At 45.6% G+C, this 13288-nt stretch overlaps 1 protein-coding gene across 2 annotated transcripts in view; it reads left to right on the top strand.

Annotated features, from left to right (window-relative positions):
- The first annotated feature begins 4636 nt into the window (after window positions 1-4636).
- The window catches only part of LOC148011864 (uncharacterized), a 72736-nt gene continuing 64084 nt past the window's right edge, over window positions 4637-13288 (top strand). Inside the window, exons 1-2 of one of the 2 annotated variants that reach the window (XM_087670194.1) lie at window positions 4637-4806; window positions 4886-4996. In XM_087670194.1, coding sequence (XP_087526320.1) covers window positions 4693-4806; window positions 4886-4996 — 225 coding nt within the window. In that variant the 5' untranslated portion in view covers window positions 4637-4692. The remainder of the gene's footprint in view (window positions 4807-4885; window positions 4997-13288) is intronic. The other variant, XM_087670193.1, reaches the window with a different exon arrangement.

The raw sequence follows: 13288 nt of genomic DNA, 5'->3' as shown, positions 1-13288 counted from the left end.
CAAGCGCATTATTGCTAGAAGAAGAAGAAGACAGGAACTCGTGGAGCAAGCTTGACAAAGAGTGCAAGCATGGCCACAGCAGCTTCTTAACGAGCCCATGCCACTACGCGAGAATCACCATCTCGTCAAACTGGCCGTAGGAGGTTACTATCTGGCAACAGTAGGAGCTCCAATCCCGCTGACCCTTTGAGTTCTCCTTCCTCTACCCACAAGCCTTGGACCAAGTCTTACCCTTGGAGGTAGTAGAAAGGATTATTCGTTTGGGCAATACTTTAGCGAATCGATGGGTCGAGGAGCGGAGCATCGTAATCACACAATGGAGGTGGGAACCCACAGACTATTGGCAAGATAAGGTCTATCAGATTCCCAAAATCATCCGAGGTGATGAGGTGCGGCCAAAGTGGCGGAGGAGGATTCGGGACACCAATTTTGATGCATGGATGGCCTTCTGCAGTATGCTATCGGAAGAAATGAATGATCCTATCTACATGCCCTACCCTCGTAGACATGGAGTGGATTAAGATAGGGCAGTGCATGGTAGATATGACTTCCCAAAGATCTACAACGTCAATGTAGCAACTCCCGAGGAATGCATGACCTTTAAAGCAAGGGACTTGTGCCCATCCATCAACCGCTTCCTCGAGGATTTCTCTTCCTACCCGGACTTAGTCTTCATAACTACTTGTAATTACCTCAGGAACATTAGGTTTTTGCTTAAGCAAAAGCCAACAACTGAGGAAGCCCACCTTCCCCCACTCTTTTTTGACATTAACTTAGGAATAGATAACTATGTTATGGCTAGGCTCATGATGAGGGTGACCCTGATTCCCTCTTTTTGTACGAAGATCCTTGAGGACATGAGCGATAGCCACTTTACGAGGGATGCAATCATCCTTTCTTGTCAACCACACCTCTTAATGCAAAGGCTAGTATCAAGGAATACCTGTAGAGCTGTGCCTTTTTGACTAAGTTCCTAAGACCACCTCGTGAATGATTCGAGGAAGATTAGGGCACAATATGAGCACACCCCTATGTTAGAATGTCGGTTGTAATCATCTAATCCCACAAAAAAAAGGAGAGAGAAAATAAAAAAAAAGAAAAAGAAAAAGGCAAAGAAAGAAAAAGTGGAAACACTTGATCCTTCAAAAACATATTGAATGCCACAATCACTGCACCTAGGGTTTTATACCTGGCCCCATCTTCCACTGAACATGGTTAGGGCACATCAAGGGCAAGACATTCTCCAAAAACATCTTGAATGCCACAATCACTACACCTAGGTTTTTATACCTAGCCCCATCCTCCACTGCACATGCTTAGGGCACATCAAGGGCAGGATATTCTCCCAGACCTGTCTCCCTAAGTGACCCACTGCACATACAATGATGCACGAACTGGGTCCTCAAGTTTAGGACACCACCAATGGCTTGCCCAAGGTGGTGTAGACCCATCTTCCAGTTCCACAAGCACGTGCACTACACGGTAAGGCTGACACACCCCTTAGGAAGTGCACACCTTTGCCTTGCAGGTTAAGATCGTGTCGCATCAAGAAGAGGGCACAATGAAGGAAACCTGTCCAATGGCATCCACAACCTTGAGGATAGGTCCACCATCTTCGGCTTCTCCAAGAAGGATCCGCCCAACACCATTTTCAATTTCAAAGGTAGATCCACCCCTGGCCAACCTTAAGACGGGGGTTTGCCCCAACACCATTTTCAATTTTAAAGGCAGACTTCCCCCACAACCAACTCCTCGGAGGGACTCACTCCAACACCATCTTTAATTCCAAGCATAAATCCCTCCAACACATCCTCAACCACAACTTGTATACAAACTCAAAAACCCAACTGGCTATCCCATCACCACCGTCCAACTCACCACCCGGTAGTGCCATGGGGCTAGCACTTGGCTAGGAGGGGGTAATGTTTACTGCATTGCAAAGAAAGTGGAAAAAGAGGCATCAAGAGGAAAAGCGCAAGGTAGAAAAAAGGAAAAGGCACCTCACAAGAGAGCATGTCTGAAAAAAATCTAAAAGTATGGGGACAACCACCAGGAGTCCAAGGCGCAACCATGGAAACTGCAAAAAAGGCAAAAGCAAGAAGACTCACCTTTAAATATAAAGGTGCAGCCAAAATCTTTGTAAAAGAGCGCCAGGCTCCCTCCTATGTAATTTGTAACCATGAACGGGCAGTAGGACTAAGCTAGGAAGTTAGGGCAAATGGAAAAAGGGCCTAGGCCGGCCATGTAAAAAGGGGATAACTTCCCAAGGGAAAGAGGGCATGTATATAAGCCACAAAGTTAATGGAAACTCTCATTCTTGGTGTGTGGCAAAAAGCTTCTTTTTCTTATTCTCTTATTCTCTTCTTCTTGCCTTCTTGTGTGTGCTTGAGTGAGAGATTGAGGAGAAGAAGCTCCCCATCTCCTCTCTTCATCTTCTTCTCTTCTCTTCTCTTCTCTTGTCTCATGCGGCTATAGAGGATGGAGCTTGAGGGAGAGGGATTGAGGTTGCTCGAGCTTGCATTGAGGATCGTGGAGCTACTAGTGTGCATGGGAGAGGAGGGTACTCAATCGGGCATCAAGGTAAGATCACTACACCCCATAGGTAGGGAGAGCACGTCATCTATGTGAGAGGTAGCCATGGCCGCTCAACTTGAAATGCTTGACCAATAAGCGGTCTGTAGGTCTCAAGGATTGAGCAAGAGTGCTCCCTTCACAAACTATATGAGAATGGAAAATGTTGTTGGGCAAAGACCATCGATATACATCGACAACTTCGCAAACTACAATGACCTCCAAAATTGTATGGATACATCCAAGCATATACTCAACAATAATCCACCTAGAGAATATAATAGAATCATAGATAGTTCAAACCTTGTTATAACCTTCAAAACCTTGATTTGCTTATAATCTAAGCTAACTACATTTCATATATAAGACTCCTAAAAGAGATACTTGATGGATTTGGACTCAAGTATGAAGACATGCTTAAGAATCCATTATGGACAAGTGTTGGCCAAGTCTTATTAGATACTAAAATAAACAACATATCCATGTACACAATCGAGATCCTACATTATAAGTTCAATATCACGCTTGAGGCCTTGGCAAAAGTAATAAAAGAAGTTAATGATGCAACAAAAAGTACATGGAAGTGAACCACTACATCCATAGTCACAAAAGCTTGATGTGATCATGAAAAAAGGTCACATACTTACTCACAAAGAGGTTCACAACAAATCCATGACAACTAGTCCAATCCATTCAGTTCTATCATATATGTAACAAGCAAGTTCTCAAATGTGCCTTTTTAAAAAACCTCCAATACATCTAGCCAAAAAAAAAAAAAACTCTCTAATAATAGCAACATTCCCCTACATAAGTGAAAGGATAAGCAAATAAATAAGAAACCAAACTTCTATCGGCACTAGATATCAATCTCAGTTGCCAAAATGCTACCACTAGCTCAAGCGCAAGCAAACCCTCCAATGCCAATTCTAAGCAACACCCATAAGATAGTTCAAAAGTGGAAATATAGAGAAACAAGACCAAGCACTTCATTTACAACATAAGACACATAGAACGGTAAGGTATACATAGGCCACATGATAAATGCTAAAAAAAGAGTTCAACAACACAAAAAGAAAACTTGCCTCAAAAAATAAAGAAAAACATTGAAACCTACCAACCATTCTAGGATAATTTTAAGGTCGAAATAGAGCCAATAGTTTAGTTGATAATATAGATAAGGATATGAGCTTAGAGTAGGATACAATTGTGAAAAAGAATGCAACAGTTGCTGTAAGCTACAACAACCTACACGGACACTCAACGAGATGTAACGGATATTATTTTTTAAAGAGAAGAAACTTAGTTTAGCATAGGAATAACTTGTACACGATCTATTCATTTCTTAAACTCTAGAGAAATATTCAATAACCTTCAACAAAATTGTTAGTTTTAGACATCCACGAACTAATTATTTTACCTTTATTTGATTTTAGTTATTTTCTAGAATATCCCCCCCCCCCACCCAAAGCATCTTATGTTCAACTTTGACTTTCAAACAACAAAAAGCGAAGCACAGTCCTCCAAACTATTAAAAAACAAGCACTTGGATAAAAAACAAACACAATACTGCTACCTAAACCTAGTTGCACTTGTCAACCTAATTAAATAAGACTAAATTTCTATCTAGAGAAAAGTAAATCTTGCCAACTGTTATTACAATGTGCCCTTGTACAATTTACCAATGTATATAAGTCATTTACAAATCGATATCTTCCAATAGGATGGATCTACCCTCATCTTTACTATTAGTTAAGGAGAGGTGAGGGGGTGGGTGCCACGTGGCAGCCCCCCACGTCCCCCACAATAAAAAAAAGAGAACGCGAGGGCGGGTGCCACGCGTGCAACACCCACCCCCGCCCGCAAAAATCGCGCCCGTCCCGATGCGAAGCGCCGGGCTGAGTCTAGGCGCGGAGCGCCTAGTAGTATGTACCAACATATCATTGCTGCTCTTCCAGAAATTATCAATATGTGGTTTCTTTACAAATAAAAAAATTTCAAAGGTTTTTGGCTGGCGGATTACGGGTCTGAATTGAATTATGGAAAAAAACTTGTCTAAAAAGGGCCAGGCTTCGACAACGTGGGAGTTGCCTTATAAGTGAAGCCACCTAAGGTTTATGGTATATGGCATCAGCCATTTGTCGCCATCGCTGGGCTTGTCGCAGAGCTGTCAGCTACCTTGCATCGCGAAGGAATACTGCCCTCTCATGTGAAGCTCCGAGATGCATCGCTTCCCAGGTACACGCTGTTAGCCGTTTTTGGCTTCCTTCCATGGTTGTTGTTGACAATATTTCTCATTAGAGAAAGCTTCCAACAGGGATTCGCTTCTCATAATCGCTTCTGCTCTGGAGATGCTAAAAGAAGCAAGTTCGAAGAGACCAGGTTGCTGAAGATCACTAATGTTGTCTCGGGATATTCAAAGTTTTCTGTAAGTATCTCGATGCATTTGCCTTGATAGATTCGCAGGATTTTGCATTTGTAGACAAGGCAAGTCTAATGCATTAGCATTAATGTTGTAACCACAATCATGTCATACTGTGCTTGGGCTGCTTTTGCTAATGTATGATAGATTCGCAGGATTTTGCATCTTGGATCTCTTTGGAAACAAGACAAGTCTGATATATTAGAATGAATAATGTAGCCACCATCATGTCATTATCCATACATTGCTTGTGCTGCTGTTGCAATTACCACCTGACTTCCTGGTAAGGTGGCCGATAAAGTAATGGCCTCTGAAAGAGTTGTGTTGTTGTATAGAAGTGATGATGTGCATTTTTTTGATTCGTTGCAGACCATCACATGAGTGGGCCATGGCTGCATTTATTTGAAGGCTCGCTACTATCACAATTCTGTGGGCTTATTTAACAACAAAGAAACCTGCTTGGACAGGCAGTGCAAAGACAAAACATAAATGGCAGCATCTAATTCTTTCCTTGTGCTTTATCTAAAGCTTCCAAAGCTACTGCTGGAGGTGGAATGGCCATGTGCCATGATTTTGTTGAGATTAATGGGGGTAGAGTAAGTGGCAAGGTAGCAGTTAGAGTCATATTTGACCTCTGATTGACCTGTCAAAAGTCATGTGACACATTGGCTTTTGGGCCATAGTGACATTGTGTGTCCTAGTGGGTAGCACCAAATACACAGCAAAATGTTCTTCCTAGCACGGCCAATGCCTAGATAAATGACAAGTTAGCACTCTTGTGGATTAGCTAAATATGGCTTGTCAAAGGGGAAAGAAAATTGAAAGAAACAGATCAAGACATATTTGGTGAAAAGACTGGAAGCACTCAAGAAATATAGTTGATTTGTGGCAATGTTCCATGCAATCTTGTGACTAGAGTGAGATAACATGCTAAGCTTACAATTCTTGTGAAGGAAATGTTGTTAGAGAATCGTGGGCAAACATTGACGGGACAAATATATAGAGGTGATGCTAACGAATTGGCAGCTTTAATGCCAATGAGAAGCTTCCACTAATGGATGTCAATTTGTCGCACATAAATGTATGCTCACATAAATACTTGCATATACTTTGCATAGGTTTTTTGTTTGGTGAAACACACCCATAGATTTCCAATTTGCACACATGACATGACACAATCCATAGGAGTGAAGAAAGAAACGTAAAGGCATGGATTATAAGACTCACCTTCTAGCTGTAGAGACAAATAGACTCATCCCCTAGCTCGGGACTAGCAACATGTCAAGCCAAACCCCCATTGCAATTGTTTTTATCCCATACCATCAGTCCACACCATGCTAGTTTGTGGAAGAGTTTAGAATCCAAGTGTAGTGATCAATCTAAATTTAAATAGCCTAAGAGTGATTTCCTCTTCATACATAATCCCATGAGAACAGATGTCTTCGAGGTAGTACAAAACTTGAAGAGCAGCATGCCAAAGAGAACAGAGAGGTTGCTTCATGAAGGAAGAGAAAAGGGTCACTAGAAATGAAATGAGTGGTTTGAGTATGGATGAGCCATACGAGGGACTGAACTAGAGTATGGTAGGGGGGAGCATTCGCTAGTTCAATCCCATCTACAAAAAATAGCTTGGAATTAGGGTCCATGTCACATGGTGCAAGAGATAGTCTTGCAAGTAGTCATGCCAAACTCTATGAGCAATTGTAAGATGTACAATTGTTCTGAGATGAAGATTCTCTGAGGTGTTGAGCTAAAATATGTATTACTTGCTGATTAGCCTCTTAAACAATCCCAAAACACACTAATAAATGCTATTTTAGAATAAAAACCCTAAAATGGGGAGCGGTTTAAGAGAGTTCAGTGGAAACCCTAAAACAAGGAGCGGTTCGAGAAAGTTTAGTGGAAACCCTAATTTTTGGGGCGCCCTTTCACATCTATAAATAGACAGGCTGCCCAAATTCAGCCTTATTCCGTTTGTGCAGGTTTCTCATCCCACGTGCAGATTTGAGCCATCAGCCTCCTCCCATGTGGCTGACCAGACTGCTACCACTCCATACATGTTTGCTCCTGTTGCTGGCGCCTTCATCCATGCTGATGTTAGTTGCTGGCGCCATCATCATGTGCTGCGATCTAATCATCTAGTTATTGCGAGTCACATCAGACATTGTTTCAGCCTGTTATTTATTGCAGACTATGCACAGTTTCCAACCTCAGATCGGTGGTACATTGCTGCGTTTACCAATTTCCAGCCTCCAGACTGCTGAGTTTTGGTGACCAGTCTGTTGCCATTTACTATTCAACACTCCTACACTCCGACTGGTGGTCATAGACTTGGGATCCGTCTCCGGTGGACGTCACACTCCGACATTGCTCTGTCCTTGAGCACATTGTACACTCTTACATTCATTCACTTTAGAGTTGCGTTAACTCTCTCCCTTTTTCTGTTTGTGTTTGAGTTTTGAGTTTTGCGTTTAGGGTTTGAGTTTTGGAGTTTTGCATTTAGGGTTTGAGTTTTGAGTTTTGCATTTAGGGTTTGAGTTTTGCTCTTTGTGTCTGTGTCTGTCTCTTTGTGTTTTTGTCGTGGTTGTACACTCTATGTGTTCTCAGTGCAAACCCTAGCAATTTTCTTCACATGGTATCAGAGCCGATGGTCTTGTAAAGAGTATCCTGCGGATATTGTGGAGAGCTAGTCTTTGTGCGAGGCACACAATATAACTCATAACTGAATCACAATGTCCCAGACACCTTCTTTTCCAGTTCGTATGATGTCTTTTCAGGCTTCTCCATCATTGGAGGCCCTGAGACGGCATTATGGACTCGGTGGCTCCACCTTCACTAGATTTCACTAACATGACAGAGGAGGACTTTGAGGAGCACTATCGCAATAAGTACGGTGATGTTTACACCCCTTCTACCAGTTTTGCTACCATATTCGGACCAGTTGGTGAGGCTGGCGACCTCTTCGATCATGAAGGACGTACGGCATTCGGAATGTCTGGCGATCCATCTTCATCATCTCAACCAAGTCCGATGTCAGGTTTGTATAATTCTTTTGTGTTGCATGAATCAAAACCCTTGCATGTTTCTTCTTTTGAGGTACAGGATCCGGATGGCTTTTCGTATGTGAACTTCAATAGAGGAGGACTTATGAAGCAAACGAAATTCAGATACATCTACAGCTTTTGTTTCATTTGAGCATATCATACACACTTCCCATTTCCCTCCCATCCCACCCTCTTCTATATTACACCTCTCATCCTCTTTCCAAAACCTTGGATTACACTCCACATCTGCATCACACACCCTAGGGGTTGGATCTTCTATCTCTGCTTCTAGGACATTTTCCTTCTCCACCCCATTCTCTACCTCTTTGCACCATGGTACTTCGTTATGGGGAATTCCACCCTTTAACACAGTGCCTCTCATCTTTCAGTAAATGAGCACACCCATAACTCTTGGGTCGATTGTGATGGGCATCCCCCTCACTATCCCCAGCTTCACCTCTCCCATGACCACTTATACGCAGGGGTTTCCATCCTTAGCTTATGGTGCGTCTTCACACTCTCCTTGGTTTACACCTACGCAGGGATTCCCATCTCCTGCTTTCCGTATCCCCATCCCACCTCCTTGGGTTCCTCATGTGGCTACCATGCCCATGCCTCGTCAGCCCATCCCTACCTATGGATCCACCTTGCACACTACCCGCATGCCTGGTGGGCACTCTGGGGCCCATTTCCAAGTGTACTCCACTTTCCCATCCTACCTACACTACACATTTTCACACTATCCATCTCTGAGCACTACCACTCCTGTTGCCACGGCCAAGAATGCCTTCACGGATAAGACACGTTTTAAGGGGTCAAATTTCACCACTTGGTCTAATTTCATGCAACAAGTGCTTGAGTCTCAGGGTCTTTGGGACCTCATCATTGGTCTAGAGCCTATGCTGGACTCTCAACGATCTCATCCTGATTACATCTGTCAATGGAGAGCCCGCAATGCCACAGTCAATGTTGAGCTGATGTAGGGATTGCTTCCTGAGTTTCACTCTCAGTTGCAACACTTCTTGCTCGCGTCAGAGCGTTGGAGTCACCTTCTTGACGGCTATGTGGCTCATGATCGTACTCGGCGCATCAATCTCGACTTTGAGTTTCAAGAGTTCTCTATGAAGAAAGGGGATGATTTGAAAGTCAAGCTGGCTGAATATGTTAGCAGTCATGTTTGTCATGCCTTGTCATCTCCTGCCTGTGAGCCTCAGTCTGAGTCAGACGAGGACATTAGGAGCTCTGACATGTCTGTCATGTGTTATGATGGGGGAGGCTAGTCACTCTCGACTGGCTGTCTTAGGTTGTGTATTTCTTTTTGGCCTCTTTTAGTGGGCAGCCACTGGCTGCCCAGCCACTTTTTGGTCACTGTTGTGGGGCGCCTATTTTAGGGCACTTTTAGGGTTTGCGCCCATTTTAGGGTTAGGGTTAGGGTTTGTCCGTTGCCTATTTATTGGCAGCCCCCCTCCCCACTTGGTCACTTGTCTTCTTGCAGATTCTGACACTCCTTCTCCCTCGTGGTGGTGCTGCCATCATCATCAGCCTGATCTGGTGTCCTCACTGACGCTTCGGGCTGCGTGCAGGGACTGATCAGTCCATTTCAGTGTATTCAGCATTCATTTCAGTTAGTGCAGATTTCTCTTCCTTATTTTCTGCTTTCTCTCTCTCTCTCCCTCCGTGTTCGTATTTCCTCTCCTCCGTGTTCGTGTTCTTCCGCTGCGCACTCTCACATGGTATCATCGCCAAACTGAGAGCACGGAGGTCTTCATTGACTGGAGAGAGACCACACCTATCATCTGTTGCTGCCCCCCTTCTCTCCAACAGCCAGGCGGCCCCTCCAGGTGGTTTGAATATTTGCGTTTGCTGCATAGGTGGTCTGACTATTTGCGTTTGCTGCATCAGCCCCTTCCAGAGGCTGCCACGTCATCAACCAGCCCCGGTTTCCTTGCGTTTTCAGCTGGGCGGCCTTCTCTTCAGCTGGGCGACTCCCCTACAAGCTGCGTTTTGCATCCAAGGTGGTCGTATTCCCTCCCGGCGGCTTATCTCCAGCTGGTGCTTCTCTTCTTGGCTGCGTTTTGGTACCTGGCAACTTTCCCTCCGGATTTTGTGCCCTACACAGCTGCGTTTTCACCTCCTGGTGATAGGCGACCTGATTTCCTGGCGTTTGGTGGTTCTTCTGGTGGTTGGTGACCCATCTGGTGGTCATTCTTCGGCATCGGCACAGTTTTCTTTGGTGTTTGGTATTTGCAGATTGGAAGATGTCTTATCATCAGTCTACAGGTTTTGATGATTTAGATGACGAACTTTTGTCTCAACACTCATCTGAACGGAGGCGTGATTTCTATCGCGAGGATCGTCATACGGAGTCTATTCCTCGTTCTCGTCCCCCTTCTATTCATGTATCTCGGCGATCCCCTTCCAGTGGGCCGACGATGCAGCCTTTGGTACCCACTGTACAGGTACCCGTACTTCCTCAGCTGCCCAGAGAGGACCGGTTGGATGGCTCCAACTTTTCTTTATGGTCCTGCAAGGTGGAGTGTATCTTGGACTCCTTCGATCTTTGGGAGCTTGTTTCTGTTCCTACTCCCCGGCCTATGGTGGATCCCGCAGATGGGACATCTATGGATCGTGCAGCCTTATGGGATCGGCTCAATTCTAGAGCCAGATCTTTCCTCTTTCTGAGTTTGCAGGATTCTGTCCTTGTTCATGTTCACAGGTTGAAGACTGCAGTGGACGTGTAGAGAAAGCTCGCATCTCTCTATCAACAGAAGACGTTTGCCCACCGGATATCTCTTGAAAAGAAGTTGCGGATGCTCGCTATTGATGATAGTCCTTCCATGAAGGACCACATCAACAGATTACAAGATATGAGGGATGAGCTTGCATCCCTCGGTCGTATGATATCGTCTGAGGATATGGCGATGATTCTGTTGACTCAGCTGCCATCGCCTCTGTTTGATGTCTTCTACACCAGCCTTCTTACATCGAGGACCCGTGAGAAGCTTCTATGGGAGGAGCTATCCCCGCTTGTCTTGGAGCATGACGAGCGACTCAGAGAGGTCAGTGCTAGTGGATCCGACTCCACTAGAGCCTTTGTTGCAGGTTCGGGAGGACAGACGAAGAAGAAGACGAAGTCAAAGGCTAAGAAGAAGGACAGTTCTTCAGGCTCTGACTTAGATTCAGAGAGACCGAAGTGCCCACACTGTGGGAAAGGGACACATCCCGAGGAGAAATGTTGGAAGAAGTACCCTCACCTTCGTCCGGGAGCGAAGGGTGAATCTACATCGGAGCCTTCTTCTACCTCTACACCAGCTGTTACCCATGAGTCAGTGTTCCTTCATATCCATGCTTTGGAGGAGGATCCTTCTTCCGTGGCTGCAATGTCTTCTGCACAGCCTTGGTTAGTGGACAGTGGTGCTTCGAGTCATATGACTCCCCGAGGTGATTTGTTACAGGATCTCCGTCCATCAGAGGGTTTAGTCACTGTTGGTGACATTTTATCGGTGCCTATTAGTGGTGTTGGCACATTGCCTTTGTTTACAGACCGACCTACGAGCTTCCTTTCACAGGCCCTACATGTTCCGGACTTGGGCCTTCCCCTCCTCTCAGTTTATGGCCTTACGAGGCTTGGCACACGAGTGATCTTCACCGAGTATGCCGTTGTTATTGAGGATTCTTCTACAGGAGCTGTCTTATCTACAGGTTGGCAGGAGAGCGGGCTTTATAGGCTCCATTCCCCTTCTTTGATGCAGGGTCCTCCACGGCAGTCTATTGCTACACCCGTTCCCGCTTGTGCACCTTCTATTCCACAGGTTCCTTCTCATCCCCCACCTTCTTCTCCGGTGGTTCCCTCGTACCCCCCATCCCTTTCAGAGGGGGACGATCTCGGTGATGCGGTTGTGGATTACCTGGCCCCTAGTGTTTTAGAGGGGGCTTTCCAGGATCGTGAGGAGCTCCTTCAGCGGCAGTCTACATCGACGGACTTCATCGACCTTGGCATTCCTCTTGCCACCCCAGGATCCGTTTCTCCCTTGGCCTTCAGCCACATCCAGGATCTGAGAGGGGGTGTTAGCAGTCATGTTTGTCATGCCTTGTCATCTCCTGCCTGTGAGCCTCAGTCTGAGTCAGACGAGGACATTAGGAGCTCTGACATGTCTGTCATGTGTTATGATGGGGGAGGCTAGTCACTCTCAACTGGCTGTCTTAGGTTGTGTATTTCTTTTTGGCCTCTTTTAGTGGGCAGCCACTGGCTGCCCGGCCACTTTTTGGTCACTGTTGTGGGGCGCCCATTTTAGGGCACTTTTAGGGTTTGCGCCCATTTTAGGGTTTGCACCCATTTTAGGGTTTGTCCGTTGCCTATTTATTGGCAGCCCCCCTCCCCACTTGGTCACTTGTCTTCTTGCAGATTCCGACACTCCTTCTCCCCCGTGGTGGTGCTGCCATCATCATCAGCCTGATCTGGTGTCCTCACTGACGCTTCGGGCTGCGTGCAGGGACTGATCAGTCCATTTCAGTGTATTCAGCATTCATTTCAGTCAGTGCAGATTTCTCTTCCTTATTTTCTGCTTTCTCTCTCTCTCTCCCTCCGTGTTCGTATTTCCTCTCCTCCGTGTTCGTGTTCTTCTTCCGCTGCGCACTCTCACAGAATATAGGCGGTTACTTGTTGGGTTCGCCACTAGTGGCTCTCCAAAGTTAGATGATGATCATGTTACATTCTTCTTGAATAAGTTGCCCGAAAATTACTTTAATTTCATTCAACACATCATCTCCCAATCTCTATTGCCAACCTTCTACGTGTTTGAGTACCAATTCTTGCGTTACGCGAGGCTGCATAATCAAGTCCACAAGAATTCCTCATCATAGCCTTATTCAGAGCAGAGGGGGTTGGCTGCCTCTTCTTCGGGAGGGAAAACCACCAATGGCAAGAACTCGCAAGATGCGAAGGCAAGCCAGTCAAAGGGTGGCTCCTCTTCCTCAGATGGAACCAAAGAATCTAGACCTATCTGGCAGCAACTCCCTAAGAAAAACGGATTTTGCACACCCTACTAGAGAGCAGGCCATGTGGACGAGGAGTGTCGCTCCAAGGCCCAAGGTCTTCCACCTAAAAAGCCTTAGCAGACCGCTGCGACTGCACAGTCCAGTGGGGCTACGCCTTCCACTCCTGCTTCATTTGCTCCTTCAGCACCTGTTGTTGCTGCTGGTTATGTGGCTCGAGTACAGCCTCAGTAGCCCTTCTCTTTCACTACCCCTAAGG

The sequence above is a fragment of the Lygodium microphyllum genome, chromosome 28 (genome assembly GCF_053477565.2).
Source record: "Lygodium microphyllum isolate KBCC chromosome 28, Lygodium_microphyllum_v1.1.10, whole genome shotgun sequence".
Classification (NCBI taxonomy): domain Eukaryota; kingdom Viridiplantae; phylum Streptophyta; class Polypodiopsida; order Schizaeales; family Lygodiaceae; genus Lygodium; species Lygodium microphyllum.
Note: the sequence above shows the minus strand (reverse complement) of the source record. Positions and strands in the feature narration are given on the sequence as shown.